General features: G+C 43.2%; 1 protein-coding gene across 1 annotated transcript in view; it reads left to right on the plus strand.

Annotated features, from left to right (window-relative positions):
* The window catches only part of Nup210l (nucleoporin 210 like), an 89,695-nt gene that overhangs the window by 34,448 nt on the left and 31,653 nt on the right, over window positions 1-23,594 (plus strand). Inside the window, exons 15-22 of the mRNA XM_048358094.1 lie at window positions 4,510-4,731; window positions 8,516-8,689; window positions 10,115-10,307; window positions 14,135-14,223; window positions 15,347-15,451; window positions 16,190-16,291; window positions 19,592-19,720; window positions 22,627-22,754. Of these exons, the coding sequence (XP_048214051.1) occupies window positions 4,510-4,731; window positions 8,516-8,689; window positions 10,115-10,307; window positions 14,135-14,223; window positions 15,347-15,451; window positions 16,190-16,291; window positions 19,592-19,720; window positions 22,627-22,754 (1,142 nt within the window). The remainder of the gene's footprint in view (window positions 1-4,509; window positions 4,732-8,515; window positions 8,690-10,114; window positions 10,308-14,134; window positions 14,224-15,346; window positions 15,452-16,189; window positions 16,292-19,591; window positions 19,721-22,626; window positions 22,755-23,594) is intronic.

The raw sequence follows: 23,594 nt of genomic DNA on the forward strand, positions 1-23,594 counted from the left end.
CCTGATGCTTTCACTCATTGTCTGGTGCTCTACCAAACTGAGCCATGCCCAGCCTCACATATGTTAGGGAAGTGCTCTACCACCTGAGCCCTGCTCCCATTCCACCAAGCTCTCTCATCAGACTTGAGTCTCATGGGGTTTACTCCCCCAGGCTTCCTAAATAAAGACATTCAGAAATACCTTTAACTTGAACCAGCAAATTTTGATATTCTTCTTTTTTTTATTGAGGTATAAAATATGTATAGAAAGTACATTGAATACATTGTTAGATACTTTTTGGAAATGTTATATGTACATATATTATTTTTTGTAAATATTAAGATACAAAGTTTTATCATGGTCCCTTGTGAAGTGGCCTGCAAAATAATCTGATGTTCTATGAAGAATAAGTTGTCATTTTTATCTATATACTTGTGAATTTTTGGCCTGAAAGTTTGGCCCATTATAATGACAAGTGACTCAAAAGTAAAAGTCCTAGCTATTTGGCAAGTTTGGGGGGGAAAAGTTTGAGACACCCCCACCTCAACCAATAAAAAGCTGAGCATGGGGCTGGGGATATAGCCTAGTGGCAAGAGTGCCTGCCTCGGATACACGAGGCCCTAGGTTCGATTCCCCAGCACCACATATACAGAAAAAACGGCCAGAAGCGGCGCTGTGGCTCAAGTGGCAGAGTGCTAGCCTTGAGCGGGAAGAAGCCAGGGACAGTGCTCAGGCCCTGAGTCCAAGGCCCAGGACTGGCCAAAAAAAAAAAAAAAAAGCTGAGCATGGTGGCAGGTGTCTTCCTTCTTGTTTGTTTTGTTTTTTGCCAGTCCTGGGGCTTAAACTCAGGGCCTGAATACTGGCCCTGGCTTCTTTTTGCTCAAGGCTAGCACTCTACCATTTGAGCCACAGTGCCACTTCCGGCTTTTTCTATATATGTGGTACTGAGGAATCAAACCCAGGGCTTCATGTATACAAGGTGAGCACTTTACCACTAGGCCATATTCCCAGCCCCATTTTTTTTTTTTTTTGCCAGTCCTGGGCCTTGAACTCAGGGCCTAAGCACTGTCCCTGGCTTCTTTTTGCTCAAGGATAGCACTCTACCTCTTGAGCCACAGTGCCATTCCTGGCCATTTTCTATATATGTAGTGTTGAGGAATCGAACCCACGGCGTACATGCAAAGCGAGCACTTTACTCCTAAGCCATATTCCCAGCCCAGCACGTGTCTTTCATGCCAGTAAAAAAGGCAAGTAAGTAGAATCACTGTCCAGGCTGATCTCTGGGATAAAGGGATACCCTATTTGAAAAATAACTGGAACAAGGACTAGGGGCATGGCTCAAGAATGAAAGCACCTGCCTAGCAGGTATAAGGCTCTGAGTTCAAACCTCAGTACTTAAACACACACACACATCAACAACAACAGCAGCAAGGTCCTGGTAGCTCAGGCCTATAATCCTAGCTACTCAAGAGCATGATATCTGGAGGATCAAAATTCAAAGCCAAGCCACGCTGAAAATCTTTGAGACTGTGTAAAAAGCAAGGTGGAGGTACAGCACAAGGATAGAGCACTAGACAGGAGCAAGCATGAGCAATTGCAAAGCCTTGAGTCAATGTTCCCAATAAGATCTTGCTATTAAGATAATGACAAATTCTGACTTGGTGCCTCTTACAATAGGAAAAAGCAAGATAAGTATTTTTTTGTACTGGTGCTTGAACTCAAAGCCTGGTGCTCTTTCTTCAAGGCTGACACTCTACCACTTGACCCTCTGTCCAACTCATGGCTTTTTGCTGGTGACGTGGAGATAAGTCTTTCAGATTTATCTGCCAGGTTTGGCCTTGAACCTTAATAATCATCTGAACTTAGCCTCCTGAGTAAACAGGATTACAGTCAATAGCCACTAGTGCCTGGCCAAGGTAAATAATTCTAGTTTTTGTTTTTGTTTTTTTGCCAGTCCTGGGGCTTGAACTCAGGGCCTGGGCACTGTCTCTGAGCTTCTTTTGCTCAAGAAGAGCACCCTATCACTTGAGCCATAGCTTCTCTTCTGGCAGTTTATTTACTGATAGTTGTAGTGGAAATAAGTGTCTCAAAGACTTTCCTGCCCAGTCTGGTATTGAACCACAATCCTCAGATCTCAGCCTCTCTAAGTAGCTAGGAATACAGGTGTGAGCCACCAGCACCTGGCTATAATAAAGTTTTTTTTTTTTTTTTTTTTTTTTTTTGGCCAGTCCTGGGCCTTGGACTCAGGGCCTGAGCACTGTCCCTGGCTTCTTCCCGCTCAAGGCTAGCACTCTGCCACTTGAGCCACAGCACCGCTTCTGGCCGTTTTCTGTATATGTGGTGCTGGGGAATCGAACCTAGGGCCTCGTGTATCCGAGGCAGGCACTCTTGCCACTAGGCCATATCCCCAGCCCCTATAATAAAGTTTTTGACAGTAAATCTGGGTAGTCGGTTAGGAAAAAATAAGTGAAAGATAATTTGCTTATTTTAGTTTTTTGTTTGTTTAGTTTTTCTGTGCTGGAAAGCAAACCAGCTTTGTGCTCTACCACTGATTTATACCTCTATTGCTACCTAAAATGATGACTTATGGTTATGCAGTTATTTACAATACCTTTTTTTTTTTTTGCTTCTCCTGGGCCTTGGACTCTGGGCCTGAGCACTGTCCCTGGCTTCTTTTTGTTCAAGGCTAGCACTCTACCACTTGAGCCACAGCACCACTTCTGGCTGTTTTCTGTATATGTGGTGCTGGGGAATTGAACCCAGGGCTTCATGTATACGAGGCAAGCACTCTTGCCACTAGGCCATATTCCCAGCCCTACAATACCTTTTATATACAAAGCATTGTACTAAACCCATTGAGAAAAAAAATCTATTTTTAAAATGTAGGTATAATAGCTGTGTATGTTGGTGCATACCTGTAATCCCAGCAACTGTCAGGAGGCAGAGGCAGGATTAGGTTCATGGCCAACCCAGGCAAAAGTTAGTGAGACTCTATCTCAAAACTAAGCTTGGGGGGCTGGGGGTGTGGCTTAGCGGTAGAGTGCTTGTTGAGCATACATGAAGCCCTGGGTTCAATTCCTTAGCACCACATAACAGAAAAAGCCAAAGTGGCGCTGTGACTCAAGAGGTAGAGTGCTAGCCTTGAGCATAACAAAGCTAGGGACAGTGCTCAGTTCTTGAGTCAAAGCCCCAGGTCTGGCAAAAAACAAACAAAAAATAACAGGGGCTGTGAATATGGCCACGTGGTAGAGTGCTTGCCTCATATACATGAGGCCCTGTGTTTGATTCCTCAGTACTACATATATAGAAAAAGCCAGAAGTGGTGCTGTGGCTCAAGTGGTAGAGTGCTAGCCTTGAGCAAAAAGAAGCCAGGGACAATGCTCAGGCCCTGAGTTCAGGCCCCAGGACTGGCAAAAAAAAGAAAACAAAAAACTAAGCTTGGTGTGATAGTACATGTCTATAATTCTAGCTACTTGGAAAACCACCTAGAAGATTATGATCTGAGACTAATCTGGGCAAAAGATAAGACCCTATTTGGAAAAAGATAAAGGACCAAGACTGTCTCAAGTGGTAGAGCTTAGCAGGCACAAAGTCCTGAGTTCAATCCTCAGTATCATTGAGAGAGAAAGGGAGAGAAGAAAAGAAAATTGAAAAGAAATTAGGTAGGCGATAATCTCATCCCTTAATGAGTTCATACAGCTAGAGCACACAAGGATCATTAGCCTTACACATCTAAATGGCATTAGGAAATGAAGAAGTGTACAAATAAATGGTGGAGATAAACGCTATAATAACATAAGTATAGAGGATGACAAAGTAGTTGTGGTTTAGAATCAGTGTACCCTGCAGCCATGAGTAAGATATAAATTACTGCACTGATTGAGAGGCTTTCCAAGTGAGCAACTTGACAGAAATGCCTCTTAATTTGAAAATTAAATCTAATGCCAGTTTCTACACATTCAGATAACTAGTTTTTCTGCTTATCTAAACTAGTTACCAAACTGTTGAGCCAACCAAGTGAAGAACACCAGCTGTCAAGCAAGAGCTCAAGGTCCTGAGTTCAAGCCTCTGTGTATACACACACACACACACACACACACATGTGCATTTGCACATGCACACATATACTGTTGAGCCAAACATGGTGTGCCTGTAGTCCCAGGAAGTTCTCTTAACCCTAGCCATTGAAGATCAGCCTGGGAAACATCAAGAGTCTCTCAAATAGCAAAACACCAGAATCTGGTGTCTCAAACCTGTAATAACCTAGCTACTCAGGAGGCTGAAACCCAAAGGATCTCAGTTTAATGCCAGCTGAGGCAGAAAAGTCTGTGAGATGTCCAATTAACAACCAAAAAGTCAGGCTATAACTCGACTAGTAGAGCGCCAGCCACACAAGTAAGCCAAGCTAGTGTGAAACTGAGCTTAAACTCTGGTACTAGCAAAAAAAAAAGAACAAATAAATAATAAAAATTAACCAAAAAAAAAACCCCACTTTTTTTTCTTAACCAACCAAGGATTAATTTCTTTAAGGCCCTAAACCCTGTGGAAGTGGCTCTGGTGACCTGGAAATCTGTGAAGGAAATGGTATTTGAAGGGGGCCCACGTCCGTGGATCTTGGAGCCCTCCCGGTTTTTCCTGGAGCTAAGCGTAGAAGAGACAGAGAAGATTGGAATAACAGAAGTCCGGCTTCCAGCTAAGAGAAAACAGAACCAGTATATCTACCGAGTCCTGTGCCTTCATTTAGGGGAACAGGTAAAGAAAAAGTCATTTTTGGGGGCTGGGGATATGGCCTAGTGGCAAGAGTGCCTGCCTCGGATACACGAGGCCCTAGGTTCGATTCCCCAGCACCACATATACAGAAAACGGCCAGAAGCGGTGGTGTGGCTCAAGGGGCAGAGTGCTAGCCTTGAGCGGGAAGAAGCCAGGGACAGTGCTCAGGCCCTGAGTCCAAGGCCCAGGAATGGCAAAAAAAAGAAAGAAAAAGTCATTTTCTAACATTATATTGGCACTTACACTACAATATTCCAACTCCTTTGGGCTTATAGCCATTCCTTTAAAGATTCCAGTAGATTTGGTATTTTAATTAGAAAGAAAACCATGATTGTTGTTGTTGTTGTTTTAGTCAGAACCTTATATGTAGCCCAGGCTGGCTTCAAATCTCCATCTTCCTGCCTGTGCTTCCTCAGAGATGGGATTGCAGGCATACCCCACTATACTCAGTTATAGATGGAAAATTTCTAATTATTGATTAGAGGACTATTGTTTATTCTTATTGTTTGTTACATGTACCCAGTGGTTTCAGTAAGTTCATTTAATAGTCTACTAAATAATTCAAGGTGGTTTTTGCGCCTTAAACCACAGTGCCATTTCTGGTTTTCTCGTGATTAACTAGAGATAAGAGTCTCAGATCTCAGCTTCTGAGTAGCTAGGATTACAAGTATGAGCCACCAGTGCGCGCTTCATCAAGCCAACATTTTTAACATTGCTTGTTTACTTATTGAGCTCATTGACAAAAACTTTATAAACCTGTTTTCATATGATGGACATTCAGGTTTCCTCTAAGATTTGGGGGTAGGAGGGATAGGTGGAGGCAGTCTTGTTATATAGCCCAGGCAAGCTTTAAACTCTTGATCCTTCTGCCTCTGCCTCCTAAATGCTGGGATTATAGGTATGTACTGCCACACTTGATTCCTCTTAAGATTCTGCCTATAAAAATAAGCTCCAGGGGCTGAGGATATGGCCTAGTGGCAAGAGTGCTTGCCTCGTATACATGAGGCCCTGGGTCCAATTCCCCAGCACCACATATACAGAAAACAGCCAGAAGTGGTGCTGTGGCTCAAGTGGCAGAGTGCTAGCCTTGAGCAAAAAGAAGCCAGCAACAGTGCTCAGGCCCTGAGTCCAAGCCCCAGGAATGGCCAATAAATAAATAAATAAGCTCCAAAGAATATCTTCTCACTTCTTTGACACTTATTGAACTTAGAAACTCATTTATTTTCATCCCTCCTACAAGGAAATAAATCTATTGGAATTATTTTCATATAGGTACATGAAAGGCACCAGTGACACTAATGATAAAGCTGTTTTCTTCTTTTTCTTCTCCTCTTCCTCCTCCTCTTCTTCTTCTTTTTTTTTTTTTTTTTTTTTTTTCTTTTTGCCAGTCTTGAGTCTGAACTCGGCCTGGGCACTATCCCTGAGCTTCATTTGCTCAAGGCTAGTACTCTACCACTTGAGACACAATACCACTTCTGGCTTTTTCTGCTTTTGTGGTACTGAGGAATCAAACCCAGGGCTTCATGCATGTGAGGCAAGCAATCTACCTACCACTAAGCCACATTCCCAACCTGATAAATCTGTTTGGTTTTTTTTGGCCAGTCCTGGGCCTTGGACTCAGGGCCTGAGCACCATCCCTGGCTTCTTCCCGCTCAAGGCTAGCACTCTGCCACCTGAGCCACAGCGCCCCTTCTGGCTGTTTTCCATATATGTGGTGCTGGGGAATCGAACCGAGAGCCTCCTGTGTAGGAGGCAAGCACTCTTGCCACTAGGCCATATTCCCAGCCCCAAGTATGGGTTTTTCAAATAAAGCTTCTATTATGTTGTAGTAGTTTTATCCTTTTCCTAGTTTATTGAGTGAGCTATTAGTAATCTCATGCCTACTTAAACCTCATTTGGAATTCTCTAATTTCTTTTTTTTTTTTCAATCTTTTAAAAAAAATTTATGCCAGTATTGGGGCTTGAACTCAGGGCATGCGTGCTGTCCCTTAGCTTTTTTGCTCAAGTGTAGTAGTCTACCACTTGAACCACAGTTCCACTTCTGGCTTTTTTTTTGGTGGTTAATTGGAGGCAAGAGTCTTACAGACTTTCCTCCCTGGGCCGGCATTAAACTTCAATCCTCTGATCTCATCCTCCTAAGTAGCTAAGATTATAGGTGTGAGACACCAGCCTAATTTTAATTTTTTTTTTTTTTTTTTGGCCAGTCCTGGGCCTTGGACTCAGGGCCTGAGCACAGTCCCTGGCTTCCTTTTGCTCAAGGCTAGCACTCTGCCACTTGAGCCACAGCGCCACTTCTGGCCGTTTTCTGTATATGTGGTGCTGGGGAATCAAACCCAGAGCCTCATGTATACAAGGCAAACTCTCTTGCCACTAGGCTATATCCCCAGCCCAATTTTTTTTTGTTTTTATATACTGTTATTTATTATATTTCTACTAGAGATAAGTTGAAACACAAATTAGTTTTTCTACTTTTACCAACTAGTAACAAAATTGTTGTATCGCAGTCACCAATGTGGGACTCTAACCCACAGCGAGACCAGCGGTGTTTTATCCTGAATTCAAAGGAGACTCCAAGACACTCAGTGAATCGGGCTAGGGTTTTACTTACTGCATGGTGACTGCACTCCACCATTCGGGGAACAAAGTGAGCCCTGAGCTTCAGTTAGGCCCGGGTTTTGTTTTGGTTTTGTTTTTTGCCAGTCCTAGGGCTTGGGACTCAGGGCCTGAGCACTGTCCCTGGCTTTTTTTTGCTCAAGGCTAGCACTCTGCCACTTGAGCCACAACACCACTACTGGCCTTTTCTATATATGTGGTGCTGAGGAATTGAACCCAGGGCTTCACGTATACAAGGCAAGCATTCTTGCCACTAGGCCATATTCCCAGCCCTGGCCCAGGTTTTTAAAGGCAAAAAACACATGCAGATGGTTGAGCAAGCTAGACAAAGCAAGCAAGCAGGCATACAGAAGCAGAATTAGTGTTTAATGATTACAGATTATTATAATTGTGGTAAACAAGGTAATATTGACCAGAACACATTCCAGGTTTTGGTGTTCTCCTGAGCTTCACTCCTATCCACCCAATTCTAGTAACCTGGTATTCAATTCCCCAATCCATAGGGGCTGGGGATATGGCCTAGTGGCAAGAGTGCCTGCCTCGGATACACGAGGCCCTAGGTTCGATTCCCCAGCACCACATATACAGAAAACGGCCAGAAGCGGCGCTGTGGCTCAAGTGGCAGAGTGCTAGCCTTGAGCGGGAAGAAGCCAGGGACAGTGCTCAGGCCCTGAGTCCAAGGCCCAGGACTGGCCAAAAAAAAAAAAAAAAAGAAGAAGAAGCCAGGGACAGTGCTCAGGCCCTGAGTCCAGTCCCCAGGACTGGCCAAAAAAAAAATAAAAAAAAAGAAATCAATCAATTCCCCAATCCACTCCAAGTCTCTGTTTCTGGAATTTCCCCATCCCGAGCAAGGCCTTTTGAGGGGAGTCATCATAGTCTGGATGCCACAAAAATGTTTGTTGGAAGAAACTATTTAGTCAAAGTTAGACTTTTAAAATCCCATTTGTTTTCAAATTTCCATGATAACTTCAATGTCCCAAAGGCACAGATAATTAAAAACTATAATGTCCTTAAGGATTTGTCTGATTATAATTTCCAAAAGGACTCTCTAGAATGCAATTTGAACAACTGAAACACATCTAGACTACTATGTTGGAATCAACACATCAAATGTCCACCCACAATTATCTCTTACTCTGATATTTTCTTAAAGGTTCTCACATTCCGAATTGGAAATCACCCAGGTGTTCTGAACCCTAGTCCAGCTATAGAGGCTGTGCAGGTGCGTTTCATATGCGCCCACCCTGCTAGTATGTCAGTGACACCAGTATATAAGGTGCCAGCTGGTGCCCAGCCGTGCCCTCTGCCACAGCACAACAAACAACTGGTGAGTAGGGAGAATGTTTTCGACAAATATTTGTCTTTCATACTTTAGATCAAAAGGTCTGAAATACAGCTTTTCTATTAAAGCTAAGGGAACTACATTATTTCTTACTTTTTCTCTGATGGTGTCTGAGAAGGGAGAGAAAAAGTTAGAACTGACTACACTGGATTTTGTTACTGTACTTAGACTATGGTTATGGAAATAGACATTTAGATTTTCCTAAATAATTTCCAAATAGTTCTCTCTCTCTCTCTCTCTCTCTCTCTCTCTCTCTCTCTCTCTCTCTCTCTCTCTCTCTCTCTCTCTCTCTTTCTCTCTCTCTCTCATCAGTTATGGGGCTTGAACTTAGGGTCTGGGCACTGTCCCTGACGCTCTTTGTGCTCTAGGGTAGTGCTCTACCACTTTGAGCCACAGCTCCACTTCCAGTTTTCTGCTGGTTAATTGGGGATAAGAGTCTCACGGACTTTCCTGCCTGAGCTGGCTTTGAACTACCATCCTCAGATCTCAGACTCATGAGTAGCTAGGATTTCAGGCATAAGCCACTAACATCAGGCTTTGTTTATATTTTTATATGGCTGTTTTGAGTTAGAACCGGCAAAATTCTACTCTCACAAATACAGTGTACTTCCCACCGAACTTTATATATACTTCTAATTTATGTACTAGCTAGACATTTTTTGTGGTTGTCTTTTTTTTTTTTGCCAGTCCTGGGCCTTGGACTCAGGGCCTGAGCACTGTCCCTGGCTTCTTTTTGTTCAAGGCTAGCACTCTGCCACTTGAGCCACAGCGCCACTTCTGGCCGTTTTCTGTATATGTGGTGCTGGGGAATCAAACCCAGGGCCTCATGTATAGGAGGCAAGCACTCTTGCCACTAGGCCATATCCCCAGCTCCTTTGTGGTTGTCTTATTTTGAGATAGAATCTAGCTACTATGTAATCCAGGTTGTCTCTGGATCCTACTGCCCCAGTCTCCTGAATAGCTAGGATTACATATGTGCTATTAAATGCTTAACAGACTTAAAACAAAATTTAAAAAATTTAAAGGTGAACATGGCTCAGGTCTATAATTACTATTTAGAAGGTTGAGATCTGAGAAAGTTCAAACCCAGTATGAGGCTTCTCACAAATCTGTGAGATTCTTATGCCTAATTAACCAGCAAAAAGCTGAAAGTGAAGCTGTGGCTCAAGTGGTAGATCACTAGCCTTGGGCAAAAAAGTTCAGAAAAAATTTCCAGGCCCTTAGTTCAAGCCCCAGTACCAGCACGAGAAGAATGAGTGAATCCAGGTGAGATTTTGTATAGACATTCATTATTCTGTTTTTTTATATAGATCTGAAATTTGTCAAAATAGAAAGATGAAAGGATATCTTACCATCTCTAAGTCTATTGATTTGTGTTTTTTTCTTTCCCTAATTTTTATTTTAATGCAGATTCCTGTATCAAGCCTGAGGGACACAGTCCTGGAACTAGCAGTATTTGATCAACATAGGAGAAAGTTTGATAATTTCAGTTCACTGATACTAGAATGGAAATCTTCCAATGAGACACTAGCCTATTTTGAAGATTATAAGTCAATGGAGATGGTAGCCAAAGATGATGGCAGTGGACAGACCCAACTACATGGTATTGTAGAAACTTATACATCCTTTCACATGGAATACCTGCTAAGTGGTTCAAATTAAGAATTGTCTTACAGATGAGGACTTAATTTTGAATTTTATTATGCACCAACTTTAATCTTGAATAGTTAGGTTTTATGTTTTTTGGTGAAGAGTTGTTTCGGCTTTTTTAAATTACTAAGGTTTAAGCTGATTCATGCATGCAATTCTAGATACTCAGGAGGCTGAGCTGAGGATTTTTTTTTTTTTTTTTTTTTTTTTTTGCCAGTCTTGGGGCTTGGACTCAGGGCCTGAGCACTGTCCCTGGCTTCTTCTTGCTCAAGGCTAGCACTCTGCCACTTGAGCCACAGCACCACTTCTGGCCATTTTCTGTATATGTGGTGCTGGGGAACCGAACCCAGGGCCTCATGTATAAGAGGCAAGCACTCTTGCCACTAGGCCATATCCCCAGCCCATGAGCTGAGGATCTTGATTCAAAGCTAGCTCAGGCAGTAAAGTCTGTGAGACACTTGTCTCTAATTAATCACCAAAACAGCTACAAGTAGAGCTGTGGCTCAAGTGGTAGAACACTAGCCTTGATCAAAAAAGATGGGAGACAGTGTCTAGGCCCTGAGATCAAGCCCCAGGACTGGCACAAAAGAAAAAAATCCTACTAAGGTTTAAACTCAAGGCTTTGCATTTGCTAGTCATACTGTACCACTTGAGCCATGCCCTGGATATTGGTGGAGTTTGGGGGGGCAGTATTTTTTTTTTTAGAAAACATAAAGGTATTCTCGTGGAAGCCACCACCAGCCACCACCACTACTCTTTGATGGTTAGGAAGTGGATGAAATAGCAGTGTAGCTGGGTCTGTAATTCAGGCAGTCTGGAAGTCAGGAAACCAAGCAAGGGTCTAGAAATTAGGAATCCATTTCAATGCCTCCCCTGCCAACCTTAGCAAATCAAGCAACCACTTCCCTGCTTGTACACAGTTCCTCTAGGAGTTGATATATAGCTAGGATGGTGGTGTTTTTTTTGTTTTTGTTTTTTTGCCAGTCCTGGGGCTTGAACTCAGGGCCTGAGCACTGTCCCTGGCTTCTTTTTACTCAAAGCTAGCAATCTGCCTCTTGAGCCACAGCACCATTTTTCTATATATGTGGTGCTGAGGAATCAAACCCAGGGCTTCATGTATAAGAGCCAAGCACTCTTGCCACTAGGCCATATTCCCAGCCCAGCTAGGATGTTTTGACATGAGAAGTGCTTTGTAAACAGTCCTGTGCAGAAACCTAAGGACTACATCAGGCAACAGGATGAATTTCTGCATTCTCTGTGTAACAATAAAACAATCTCTAGCTAAAAATTAAATAAATAAAATGTAATAATAGAGCTGGAGATGTGATTCAGTAATAGCACATTTACACAGCATGTATTAAGGCCATAGGTTCTATCCCAGCACCACAAAAAAAGAGATTTGAAGGGAGGGAAGAGCAGGGAAGGTGAGGGACAGAAAGGAGAAGGAGAGAGATAAAGGGAGGGAGGGAGAAAAGGGCAGGAAGGAAGGAGGGACGAAGAAAGAAAGGAAGAGATAAAGTGAGAGAGAGAAAAGCTGGGTGGTTTATACCTATAATTCTAGCTACTAAGGAGTCAGAGAGAGAGAGAGAAAGAGAGAGAGAGAGAGAGACTGGGTGGCTTACACCTATAATTCTAGCTACTCAGGAGTCTAAGAGCTGAGGATTGCGGTTAGAAGCCAGCCCAGGCAGAAAAGACCATGAGACTCTTATCTCTAATTAACCTCCAGAAAACCAGAAGTGATGCTGTGGATCAGAGTGGTAGAATGCTTGTCTTGAACAAAAGAACTCAGGGACAGTACCCAAGCCCTGAGTTCAAGACCCACAACTGGATGACAAAAAAGAAAAAAATGAAGATAAAGCTGAGCACCAGAGGCTCATACCTGTAATCCTAACAACTCAAGAGGCTGAGATCTGAAGATAGTGATTCAAAGCCAGCTTGGGCAGGAAAGTTTGTGACACTCTTGTCTCCAATTAACTGCCAAAAGACCAGAAGTGGAGCTTTGGCTCAAGTGGTAGAGCACTAGCCTTGAGCAAAAACTCTAAGAGACAGGGCCTAGCCCTTACTTAGTTGAAGACCTGGGACTGGCACACAGTCTTTCTCTCTACATACACACACACATCTCTGGGTTCAATACCCAGCACAACAAAACAAAACAAAAAAATATAAAACTGGACTGGGAGGTAGCTCAGTGGCAAAGTGCTTGCCTCGAAAGTGCAACGTCTGGGGTTCGATCCCCAATACCAAAAAACCCAAAAAAAACTATAAAACTAAGTTAAGAATGATAAGCCCTGGGCTGGGGATATGGCCTAGTGGCAAGAGAGCTTGCCTCGTATACATGAGGCCGTGGGTTCAATTCCCCAGCACCACATATACAGAAAACGGCCAGAAATGGCGCTGTGGCTCAAGTGGCAGAGTGCTAGCCTTGAGCAAAAGGAAGCCAGGGACAGTGCTCAGGCCCTGAGTCCAAAGCCCAGGACTGGCCAAAAAAAAAAAAAAAAAAAAGAATGATAAGCCCTTTAACATTTTTAATAGGTGACATGACATTTACATAAACAGAACAAGCTAGAAGAATAAAAGGTCTAGGCTGAGAATGTGGCTTAGTAGTAGAGTGCCTACCTAGCATGAATGAAGGCCTAGGTTTGATGCCTCAGTACAACCTAAACAGAAAAAGGCAGAAGTGGTGTTGTGGTTCAAGAGGTATAGTGCTAGCCTTGAGAAAAAAAAAAAAAGTCAGGGACAGTGCTCAAGCCCTGAGTTCAAGCCCCAGGACTGGCAAAAAAAAAAAAGGGGGGGGGTGATGGGAATATGGCCTAGTGGTAGAGTGCTTGCTTGCCTCATATACATGAAGCCCTGGGTTTCTTCAGCACCACATATATAGAAAAAGCCAGAAGTGGAGCTGTGGCTCAAGTGGCAGAGTGCTAGCCTTGAGCAAAAAGAAGCCAGGGACAGTGCTCAGGCCCTGAGTTCAAGCCCCAGGACTGGCAAAAAAAAAAAAAAAAAAGATAAAAGGACCTTCCCAAAGGACGATCCTGTCACTTCCATATGTAAATTGAACAAAAATTTCCTCATTTTGAGCTTATTTTTAATTTATAGACCTTCACAGTTGAAAAGAATTTTAGATTTTTTGGGGGGAGGAGGGGGTGTTGGTCCTAGGGTGCTATCCCTAAGGCTTTTTGTGCGTAAGGCTAGTACTCTATCACTTGAGCCATAGCTCCACTTCCAGCTTTCTCTCTCTCTTTCTTTCTTCCTTTCTTCCGTTCTTTCTTTTGTTTAGCTAATTAGCTAATTAGAGGTATGAGTCTCATGGACTTTCCTGCCTGGCTGCCTTTGGGCTGAGCTCCTCAAATCTGTGCCTCCTGAGTAGCTAGGATTATAGGCAGGAGCTACCCATGCCCAGCAGGTAGATTAGTTGCTCAGAGTCATATAGGAACAAAATGGCATGGTTAGCACAAAAGCCCAGTTTTCATTCTTTTGTATGTATCCCCATCAGTGTTTTTATCTCACAATAAAATGCATTTTGGAAAAAAAATTGAACAGAATTTGGTTTTCTGGTGACACTTTCATACTCTACTTTTTTTTTTTCTTTCACTGTGCTAAGGTTTAAATCCAGGGCCTTGGACAAGCTAGGCAAGCACTCTATAGTAGGATCTCGCTATGTAGCTCAGGCTAACTTAGAACTCAGTTTTGCCTTCAACTCCCTGGTGCTGTGATTACAGGCTATAGCCATTATGCCTGGCTCTGGTATTGTTTCTCATAGAGTATCTTTCTGTATGTTTCCAGGTCACCAGATACTTAAAGTACGTCAGATAAAAGGGACCGTACTCATTGGAGTCAATTTTGTGGGTTATTCAGAGAAAAAGAGCCCAAAGGTGAGTGGAGATTATTACCTATTTTTTGAGGCAGGGGAGTTGAGGGAGGTTGAGACAGGATCTTGCTATGTAGTCTAGGCTGGCCTCAAACTCTGCGTCTTCCTGCTTTAGCTTCCAGATTTCTATGTTACAGGTATATGCCACTATACCCAACTGATAATGAATGGAGATTACAAGAAACATAAATTAAACCAGGTGCTGGTGCCTCTGTCTGTAATCCTATAGCTATTCAAGAGGTTGACCTGGGCAGAAAAGTCTAAGAGATTCCATCTTCAACCAGCTAAAAGCTGGGCTGGAGGAATGGCTCAATTGGTAGAGCTACCGCAAAGCAATCAAGGTGAACAAGCTCAAAGTCCTGAGTTCAAACCCCAGTATCAGCAGAGAAGGATAAGAAAGAAACCTTAAATCAGGGCTGGGTAGTTGTACATGCCTGTGATTCCATCCTGAGCTACATAGAAAAACCTCATCTAGGGGCTGGGAATACAGCCTAGTGTTAAAGTGTTCATCTTGTATACATGAAGCCCTGAGTTAAATTCCTCAGCACCACATATATAGAAAAAGCTGGAAGTGGCACTGTGGCTCAAGTGACAGAGTGCTAGCTTTGAGCAAAAAGAAGCCAAGGGCAGTGCTCAGGCCCTGAGTTCAAGCCCAAGGATTGGCAAAGAAAACAAAACAAAACAAAACAAAACACAAAAACCCCATCTAAAAAAGAAATATACATGTATGTGATAATTAAGGCTGTTTAATAGAAGTTGTTTACAATTAATATAGAGAACTGTGAAACCGTGTGATTCTGTTATCTTTTTTTTTTTTTTTTTTTTTTGGAGGGGGTGTTTGGTCTCAGGGCCAAAGTGTTATCCTTAAGCTTTTTTACTCAAGAGTAACAGTCTACCACTTGAGCCACATTTCCACTTTCAGCTTTTTGGTGGTTAATTGGAGTTTCACAAACTTTCCTGCCTAAGATGACTTCAAACCTCAATCCTCAGATGTCAGCCTCCAGAGTTGCTAGGATTATAGGCATGAGCCATTATCTTTAGCACTTGAATGAGTACTAGAACTTTCTCTTTCTGATCTGAGGAAGTAGAAGTTCATATTCACCTTTGTGTGATTGTTACTTTGCTAGGAAATTTGCAACTTGCCCAGATCTGCAACAGTGGAGCTGCTCTTGGTGGATGATGTAGCTGTACTGCCAGAGAATGCCACCATATACAACCACCCAGATGTGAAGGTAGAAGGTTTATGGGTCTGGTTAAATGGAATCCTATTGGAGGAGAGGTTATTAAAATTAAGAGCACAGGGCTGGGGATATGGCCTAGTGGTGAGAAAGCTTGCCTCATACACATGAGGCCCTGGGTTCGATTCCCCAGCACCACATATACAGAAAACGGCTAGAAGTGGCGCTGTGGCTCAAGTGGCAGAATGCTAGCCTTGAGCAAAAAGGAAGCCAGGGACAGTGCTCAGGCCCTGAGTCCAAGGCCCAGGACTGGCCAAAAAAAAAAAAAAAAAATTAAGAGCACAGCAATTGGAAAGCTCTCGTATATGTTGATATGTTGAAATTGTTGATATATATATGTATATATATATCACAAGCAAATAGCTTCAGTATGCTTATCATTTTTTTTAATTCATTCACCTTAGTTCCTTAATCTCTATTCCTCTTAGATAGGTAGAAGCTATTTTCTTTAAGTTATTTTTTTTTAATTTTTATTTTTTGGCCAGTCCTGGGCCTTGGACTCAGGGCCTGAGCACTGTCCCTGGCTTCTTCCTGCTCAAGGCTAGCACTCTGCCACTTGAGCCACAGCGCCGCTTCTGGCCGTTTTCTGTATATGTGGTGCTGGGGAATCGAACCTAGGGCCTCGTGTATCCGAGGCAGGCACTCTTGCCACTAGGCTATATCCCCAGCCCCTTCTTTAAGTTATTTATAAAAGGAAGAGAATAGAATATTGTTTGTCCATTTTTTCCATAGGAAATATTTAGCCTTGTAGAAGGATCTGGTTATTTTTTAGTCAACAGCAGTGAACAGGATATTGTCACCATCATTTATATGGAAGCAGAAAGTTCTGTCCAGGTGAGTTGTAGAAATATTCCCAGAACAATTGGTTGATGGTATCAGATCAAAGACCATTGTAAAAAAAAAGACTGGGGGGGAAAATCCATTGAGTTCCCAAAACTTGTAATAGTTAAGTACCAGTGGCTTAGGCCTGTCTTCCTAGATGCTTCAGACAGAGGCTGAGATCTGGAGGATCAAGAATTGAGGGGAAAAGATTCCATATTCCAACCATCCATTGACTTTATAAGCTAAATAAATGTTTTTCCAACATATGGCCATTAAGGTGGAGGGGCTGGGAATATGATCTAATGGCAAGAGTGCTTGCCTTCTATACATGAAGCCCTGGGTTTGATTCCTCAATACTACATATATAGAAAAAGCCAGAAGGGGTGCTGTGGCTCAAGTGGTAGAGTGCTAGCCTTGAACAAAAAGAAGCCAGGAACAGTGCTCAGGCCCTGAGTCCCCAAGCTACCGCACTGGCAAAAAAACAACAAAAAATATTAAGGTGACTGAGAGTAATTATGCCAAAAGAATTGCTTTTACTTTATTTACAGTAATTAAAATAATAGGAATATTAACAAATATTTTAAAAAATATTTTTGGCAGTCCTGGGGCTTGAACTCTGGGCTTGGGCACTGTCCCTGAGCTTCTTTTGCACAAGGTAAACACTCTCCCACTTGAGCCACAGCACCACTTCTGGCTGAGTAGTTTATTGGAGATAAATGTCTCCCATAGTTTCCCTCCTGGGCTGGCTTCAAACTGTGATCCTCAGGTCTGGGGATATGGCCTAGTGGCAAGAGCGCTTGCCTTGTATACTTGAAGCCCTGGGTTCGATTCCCCAGCACCACATATACAGAAAAAGGCCAGAAGTGGCACTGTGACTCAAGTGGCAGAGTGCTAGCCTTGAGCAAAGAGAAGCCAGGGACAGTGCTCAGTCCCTGAGTCCAAGGCCCAGGACTGGCAAAAAAACAAAACAAAACAAACTGTGATCCTCAGTTATCATCCTCCTCAGTAGCTAGGATTACAGGCATGAACCACCAGTGCATGGCTACAAATATTTAATTATTTTATTTTATTTGGCCAGGGCTGGGGTTTGAGACTCGGGGCCTGAGCACTGTCTCTGGCTTCTTTTTTTTTTTTTTTTTTTGCTCAAGGATAGCACTCTGCCACTTGAGCCACAGTGCCACCTCTGGCTTTTCCTATATTTGTGGTGCTGGGGGGATCCAACCCAGGGCTTTCATGTATGCAAGGCAAGCACTCTACCACTAGGCCATATTCCCAGCCCAAATATTTAAAATTTTAAAGATGAAAATGCTTTTCTATGTGTACCCGTGATAATAGATTTTGAAGGAGTTAGAAATACCATTTTATGCAAGTTATCAGCTCATGCCCATAATCCTACCTACACAGGTAAACAGCTCAGGCAGACAAACTTGTAAGACTCTTACCTCCAATTAACCAGCAAAAAAAAAAAAAAAGTAGAGGTATGGCTCAAGTGGTAGAATGCCATCCATGAGTGAAATGACTAAGCAAGAACTTAAGGCCTTGAATTCAAACCTCAGCACTGAAGACAGAAGAAAAAAAAATCTCTGAATCACATGATTTATTTTTGTCAATTGTGGGAACTCAGGGCCTAGGTGCTGTCTGTAAACTCTTTTGCTCAAGGCTAGCACACCGCCACATTGAGCCACAGCTCCACTTCTGGTTTTTGAGTGGCTAACTGGAGATAAGTGTTTCACCGAGGGGACTGGAAATGTAGCTTAGTGGTAGAGTTCTTGCCTAGCATGCATGGAGCCCTGGGTTTGATTCCTCTGCACCACATAAACATAAGTCCAGGACTGGTGGGGGAAAAAAAAAAGGAGTGGGGCTGGGGATATGGCCTAGTGGCAAGAGTGCTTGCCTCGTGTACATGAGGCCCTGGGTTTGATTCCCCAGCACCACATATACAGAATATGGCCAGAAGTGGCGCTGTGGCTCTAGTGGCAGAATGCTAGCCTTGAGCAAGAAGCCAGGGACAGTGCTCAGGCCCTGAGTCCAAGCCCCAGGACTGGCCAAAAAAAAGAAAAAAAAAAAAGAGTTTAACAGGGACTTTTCTACCCCAGCTGGCTTAAAACTGTGATTCTTAGATCTCAGCCTCTTGAGTAGCTAAGATTACAGGCCTGAGCCACAGGCACCCAGCCAAATAAAATGATTTTGTACATTAAAAAAAGTAATAAAGGTAGAGCTGGAAATGTGGCTTGGTAGTAGAGTGCTTGCCTTGCATGCATGAAGCCCTGGGTTTGATTCCTCTGCACCACATATATAGAAAAAGCCAGAAGTGGCACTGTGGCTCAAGTGGTAGAGTGCTAGACTTGAGCAAAAAGAAGCCAGGGACAGTGTTCAGGCCCTGAGTTCAAGCCCCAGGACTGGCTAAATAAATAAATAAAAACAAAGGTGAAGCACTAAGTGCAGACCAGGGTTGGAAAAAACATTTTGTTATTCAGTAGCTGAAGTACAAAGAAGGAAAAAGAAAGTATCAGTTAGCCTATGTTTTCTTCCTTCCCATCTTGTTACTAAAACAGATACTGACAGGTCTCAGAGCACTAGCCTTAGGCCAAAGAGCTCAGGAACAATGCCCAGGCCCAGAATTCAAGCCTTACCACCCACAATTTTTTTTTTTTTTTTTTTGGTCAGTCCGGGGACTTGGACTCAGGGCCTGAGCACTGTCCCTGGCTTCCTTTTGCTCAAGGCTAGCACTCTGCCACTTGAGCCACAGCGCTACTTCCGGCCATTTTCTATATATGTGGTGCTGGGGAGTCGAACCCAGGGCTTCATGTATACGAGGCAAGCACTCTTGCCACTAGGCCATATCCCCAGCCCCCCACATTTTTTTTTTTTAATCAGGTAACCTCTATCACTTTGAGCCACAGGGCCATTTCCAGTTTTCTGGTAGGTCATTAGAGATAAAAGTCTCTCATGGAGGTCAGTCCTGGGGCTTGAACCCGGGCTCTGTCCCTGAGCCTCTCTGTGCTTAAGGCTAGTGCTCTACCACTTGAGCCACAGCCCCTCTTCTGGCTTTTTTCTGTATATTTGGTACTGAGGAATCGAGCCCAGGGTTTCATGCTTGCTAGGCAAGTACTCTACCACTAAGCTATGTTCCCACCCCGAACTGAAACATTTTAAGGGCACAATTTGCTATGCCTGCAACATGTAACTTGACTTTTGAGAATTCCCATCTTAAAGAAAGTTAATTTTCTACTTTGGGTTGAAATACTTGGTAAGATTTTTCCTAGAGCATGTTTGCTAATTTTTACCCAGCTACCATTTTCTTCCATCTAGTTAGTTCCAGTACATCCTGGATTTCTCACCTTGGAAGTCTATGATCTGTGCTTGGCTTTCTTAGGCCCAGCAACAGCCCACCTCAGAGTGTCAGACATACAAGAGCTGGAGCTTGATCTAATTGATAAGGTGAGAAATGTTAATGCCCATCATACCTCTCTCTGTCTCTCTCTTTCCCTGTCTTAGGGGTACTGTGATTGAACCCTAAGACCTTACCCATGCTTGAGCAAATATTCTACCACTCAAGTCATATCCCAGCCATAAAATCTCTTAATATAGTGTTTGCCAAAATATTGTGTATATACTATGACTTTTAGCAAGTGAATACAGATGTTTGCCAGGTGCTGGTGGCTGACCCCTGTAACTCTAGCTACACAGAAGGCTGAGAAGATGGGAGTTTGAAGCCAACCCAGGCAGGAAAGTCTGTGAGACTATTTTTTTTTTTTTTTTGCCAGTCCTGGAGCTTTACTCAGAGCCTGAGCTCTGTCCTTGGCTTCTTTTTGCTCAAGACTAGTACTCTACCTCTTGAACCACAGTACCACTTCTGTCTTTTTCTGCTTATGTGGTGCTGAGGAATTGAACCCAGGGTTCCAAGCATGCTAGGCAAGCACTCTACCGCTAAGCCACATTCCCAGCCCTGTGAGACTCTTATCTCCAATTAATCACAGAAAACAGAAGTTGTACTGTGGTTCAAGTGGTAGAGCCTTGAGCAAAAGTTGCTCAGGGATAGCACCTAGGCCTAGTGTTCAATTTCCAGGACTGGCAAAAAAAAAAAAGTACAGATACTCTTCCTTAAAGAACAACATTTTGGGGCTGGGAATATGGCCTAGTGGCAAAAAGTGCTTGCCTCCTATACATGAAGCCCTGGGTTTGATTCCCCAGCACTACATATATAGAAAATGGCCAGAAGTGGCGCTGTGGCTCAAGTGGCAGAGTGCTAGCTTTGAGCAAAAAGAAGCCAAGGACAGTGCTCAGGCCCTGAGTCCAAGGCCCAGGACTGGCAAAACAACAACAACAAAAAAGAACAATATTTTCCAGGATTACAGGCATGAGGAACTGGCTGTAATCCTAGCTGCTTAGGAAGCTGAGAGCTGAGTTTCTGTTCAGAGGGAGCTCCTTATCTTCACTTAACTAGCAAAAAGTCAGAAGAAGAAGTGTGGCTCAGTTGGTTGAGCTCTAGCCTTGAGCAAGAAAGCTAAGAGCATAAGGCCCTGAATTCCAGCTCCAGTACCAGCATAAAATTTTTTTTTTAAAAATCCAACATTAAACATGATAAAAGGGTTGGGGATGTGGCTTAGTCATAAAGTACTTGCCTAGCATGCATGAAGCCCTAGGTTTGATTCCTCAGTACCACATAAACAGAAAAAGCCAGAAGTGGTACTGTGTATGGCTCAAGTGGTAGAGGGCTATCCTTGAGCACAGAGAGGCTCAGGGACAGAGCCTAGGACTAGCAAACAAGAACAAAAACATGACTAAAGTAAAGACAAATAGTATTAAAGAACAGCAACTGAGACAACCAGCCTCCCCTCACACCGATGCACTGGCCCAGCTCTCCTACTCCACGTTCAGCTGCTCTAGTGTAGCCACTATGAACAAGATGGTTCAACAGCACCAGATGGAAAGGACTCTGGACTCGATTGTGTGAAGGTTCTCAGACAGCTGCAGACAAACAGTTCTGTCGGCACAGTGCTCACCCAGACCCACTGCTGACAGGCGTGTCTTCAAGTACATATCCCTTCAAATCCCAGAAAATACACATGCCATAATATACAAACTTCTACTTTTGTCAATCCTTATCATCTACATGTCTGAATTTTCATGAGTTTCTATTTCTCAAAGTTAACTGATACACACACACACACACACACACACACACACACACAAACACACACTGGCAATGGCATATAGTAAAATACGAAATATAAAGGTGAAAAGAAAACCCCAAAAACAACTTAAGGTAGGAGTAGTGAGTCATACTTGTAATTCCAGACCTCAGGAGGCTGAGGCAGGAGGATCATGGCTCGGCTAGCCTGGGCTACATAAGCAATACCCTGTTTTTTAAAAAAAAAAAAAAAAGTGCTGGGGGCTGGGAATATGGCCTAGTGGCACGATTGCTTGCTTCGTATACATGAAGCCCTGGGTTCAATTCCCCAGTACCACATATATAGAAAAGGCCAGAAGTAGCGCTGTGGCTCAAGTGGTAGAGTGCTAGCCTTGAGCAAAAAGAAGCTAGGAATAGTGCTCAGGCCCTGAGTACAAGTCCCAGGACTGGTAAAATAATAATAATAATAATAAATAAAAGGGCTGGGAATATGGCCTAGTGGCAAGAGTGCTTGCCTCATATACATGAAGCCCTGGATTTGGTTCCCCAGCACCACATCAATAGAAAAGGCCAGAAGTGGCACTGTGGCTCAAGTGGCAGAGTGCTAGCCTTGAGCAAGAAGAAGCCAGTGACAGTGTTCAGGCCCAGAGTTCAAGCCTCAGGACTAGCAAAAAATAAAAATAAATAAAATAAAGTGCTGGGCACCATTGGCTCACGCCTGTCATCCTAGCTACTGAGGAAATGGATAGCTGAGGACTGATTGGAAGCCAGCTTGGGCAGGAAAGCTTCTGATACTCTTAGCCCCAATTAGCTACCAAACTGGTGGGTAGACATGTGGTAGAGCACTAGCCTTAAGCAAACAGCTCTGTTTCTCAATAGAATTTTGAAGCTCCTCTAGTCTCAAGCACTCTAAAACATATTATCCAAGAAGTTTCAGGAAATGTAGTAATGACAAGACATTTAAAGACTTTGAATGGGTAGTTTGTTTTGTTTCGAGACAGCAACTTGATAATGTAGCTCAGGACACACACACACACACACACACACACACACACACACACACACACACACACTTAGTATGCATAGATTAGTTTGTCAAAGGCTAACCAGGAACATTTGGCATGAACATAAAAGTTTGCTTACCCTCAAAGAGACTGTCCTTGAAAAATGTGATTCCTCTACTATAATCTGTTTCTTTATTTTCAAATGCTAGGTTGAGATAGGCAAAACTGTATTAGTGACTGTGAGGGTTCTTGGCTCTTCCAAACGTCCATTCCAAAATAAATACTTCAGAAACATGGAGCTCAAACTCCAGTTGGCCTCTGCTATTGTCACCCTGACGTGAGTACCATTTTCATACTTCTTTGTCCTTATGCTTAATAACATGAGAATCTTCCTTCTAGTGCCTCAGTTTCCCTTTATGTTATTCAAGATTTATTGAAAATGAGAGTCACATGGACTTTCTTGTCTGTGCTGGCTTTGAACCATGATCCTTAGAGCTCAGGTGTGAGCTACTGGCACCCAGCTTCACATTTTTTACTATTCTTGTTTTCAGTACCTTTCACTTCATATTCTCTTCCCATATTTAGCTCTCTACTAACACCCATTCAAGCTAAGTGTGGTAATACACTCTTGTAATTCTAGCACCCAGGAAGCTAAAGCAAGAAGACCATGAGTTCAAGTTCAACATGAGCTACATATCAAGTTATCTCAAAACAAAACAAAATACCCATTTAGAGTCTTTTAATGTCTTGTCAGTACTATATATTCTGAAACTTCTTGGATGTGGCTTGGTGGTAGAGTGCTCGCCTAGCATGCATGAAGCCCTGGGTTCAATTCCTCAGCACCACATACACAGAAAAGGCCAGAAGTTTCGCTGTGGCTCAAGTGGCAGAGTGCTAGCCTTGAGCAAAAAGAAGCCAGGGACAGTGCTCAAGCCTTGAGTCCAAGCCCCAGGACTGGCAAAAAAAAAAGACTACAATACCTTCAAAAACCTATTGAGAAATAGAACTATTTGTTTTGTTTTGTTTTGTTTTTTTTTGCCAGTCCTGGGGCTTAGACTCAGGGCCTGAGCACTGTCCCTGGCTTCTTCTTGCTCAAGGCTAGCACTCTGCCACTTGAGCCACAGCGCCACTTCTGGCCATTTTCTGTATATGTGGTGCTGGGGAATCGAACCCAGGG

Source organism: Perognathus longimembris, chromosome 11 (assembly GCF_023159225.1).
Source record: "Perognathus longimembris pacificus isolate PPM17 chromosome 11, ASM2315922v1, whole genome shotgun sequence".
Classification (NCBI taxonomy): domain Eukaryota; kingdom Metazoa; phylum Chordata; class Mammalia; order Rodentia; family Heteromyidae; genus Perognathus; species Perognathus longimembris.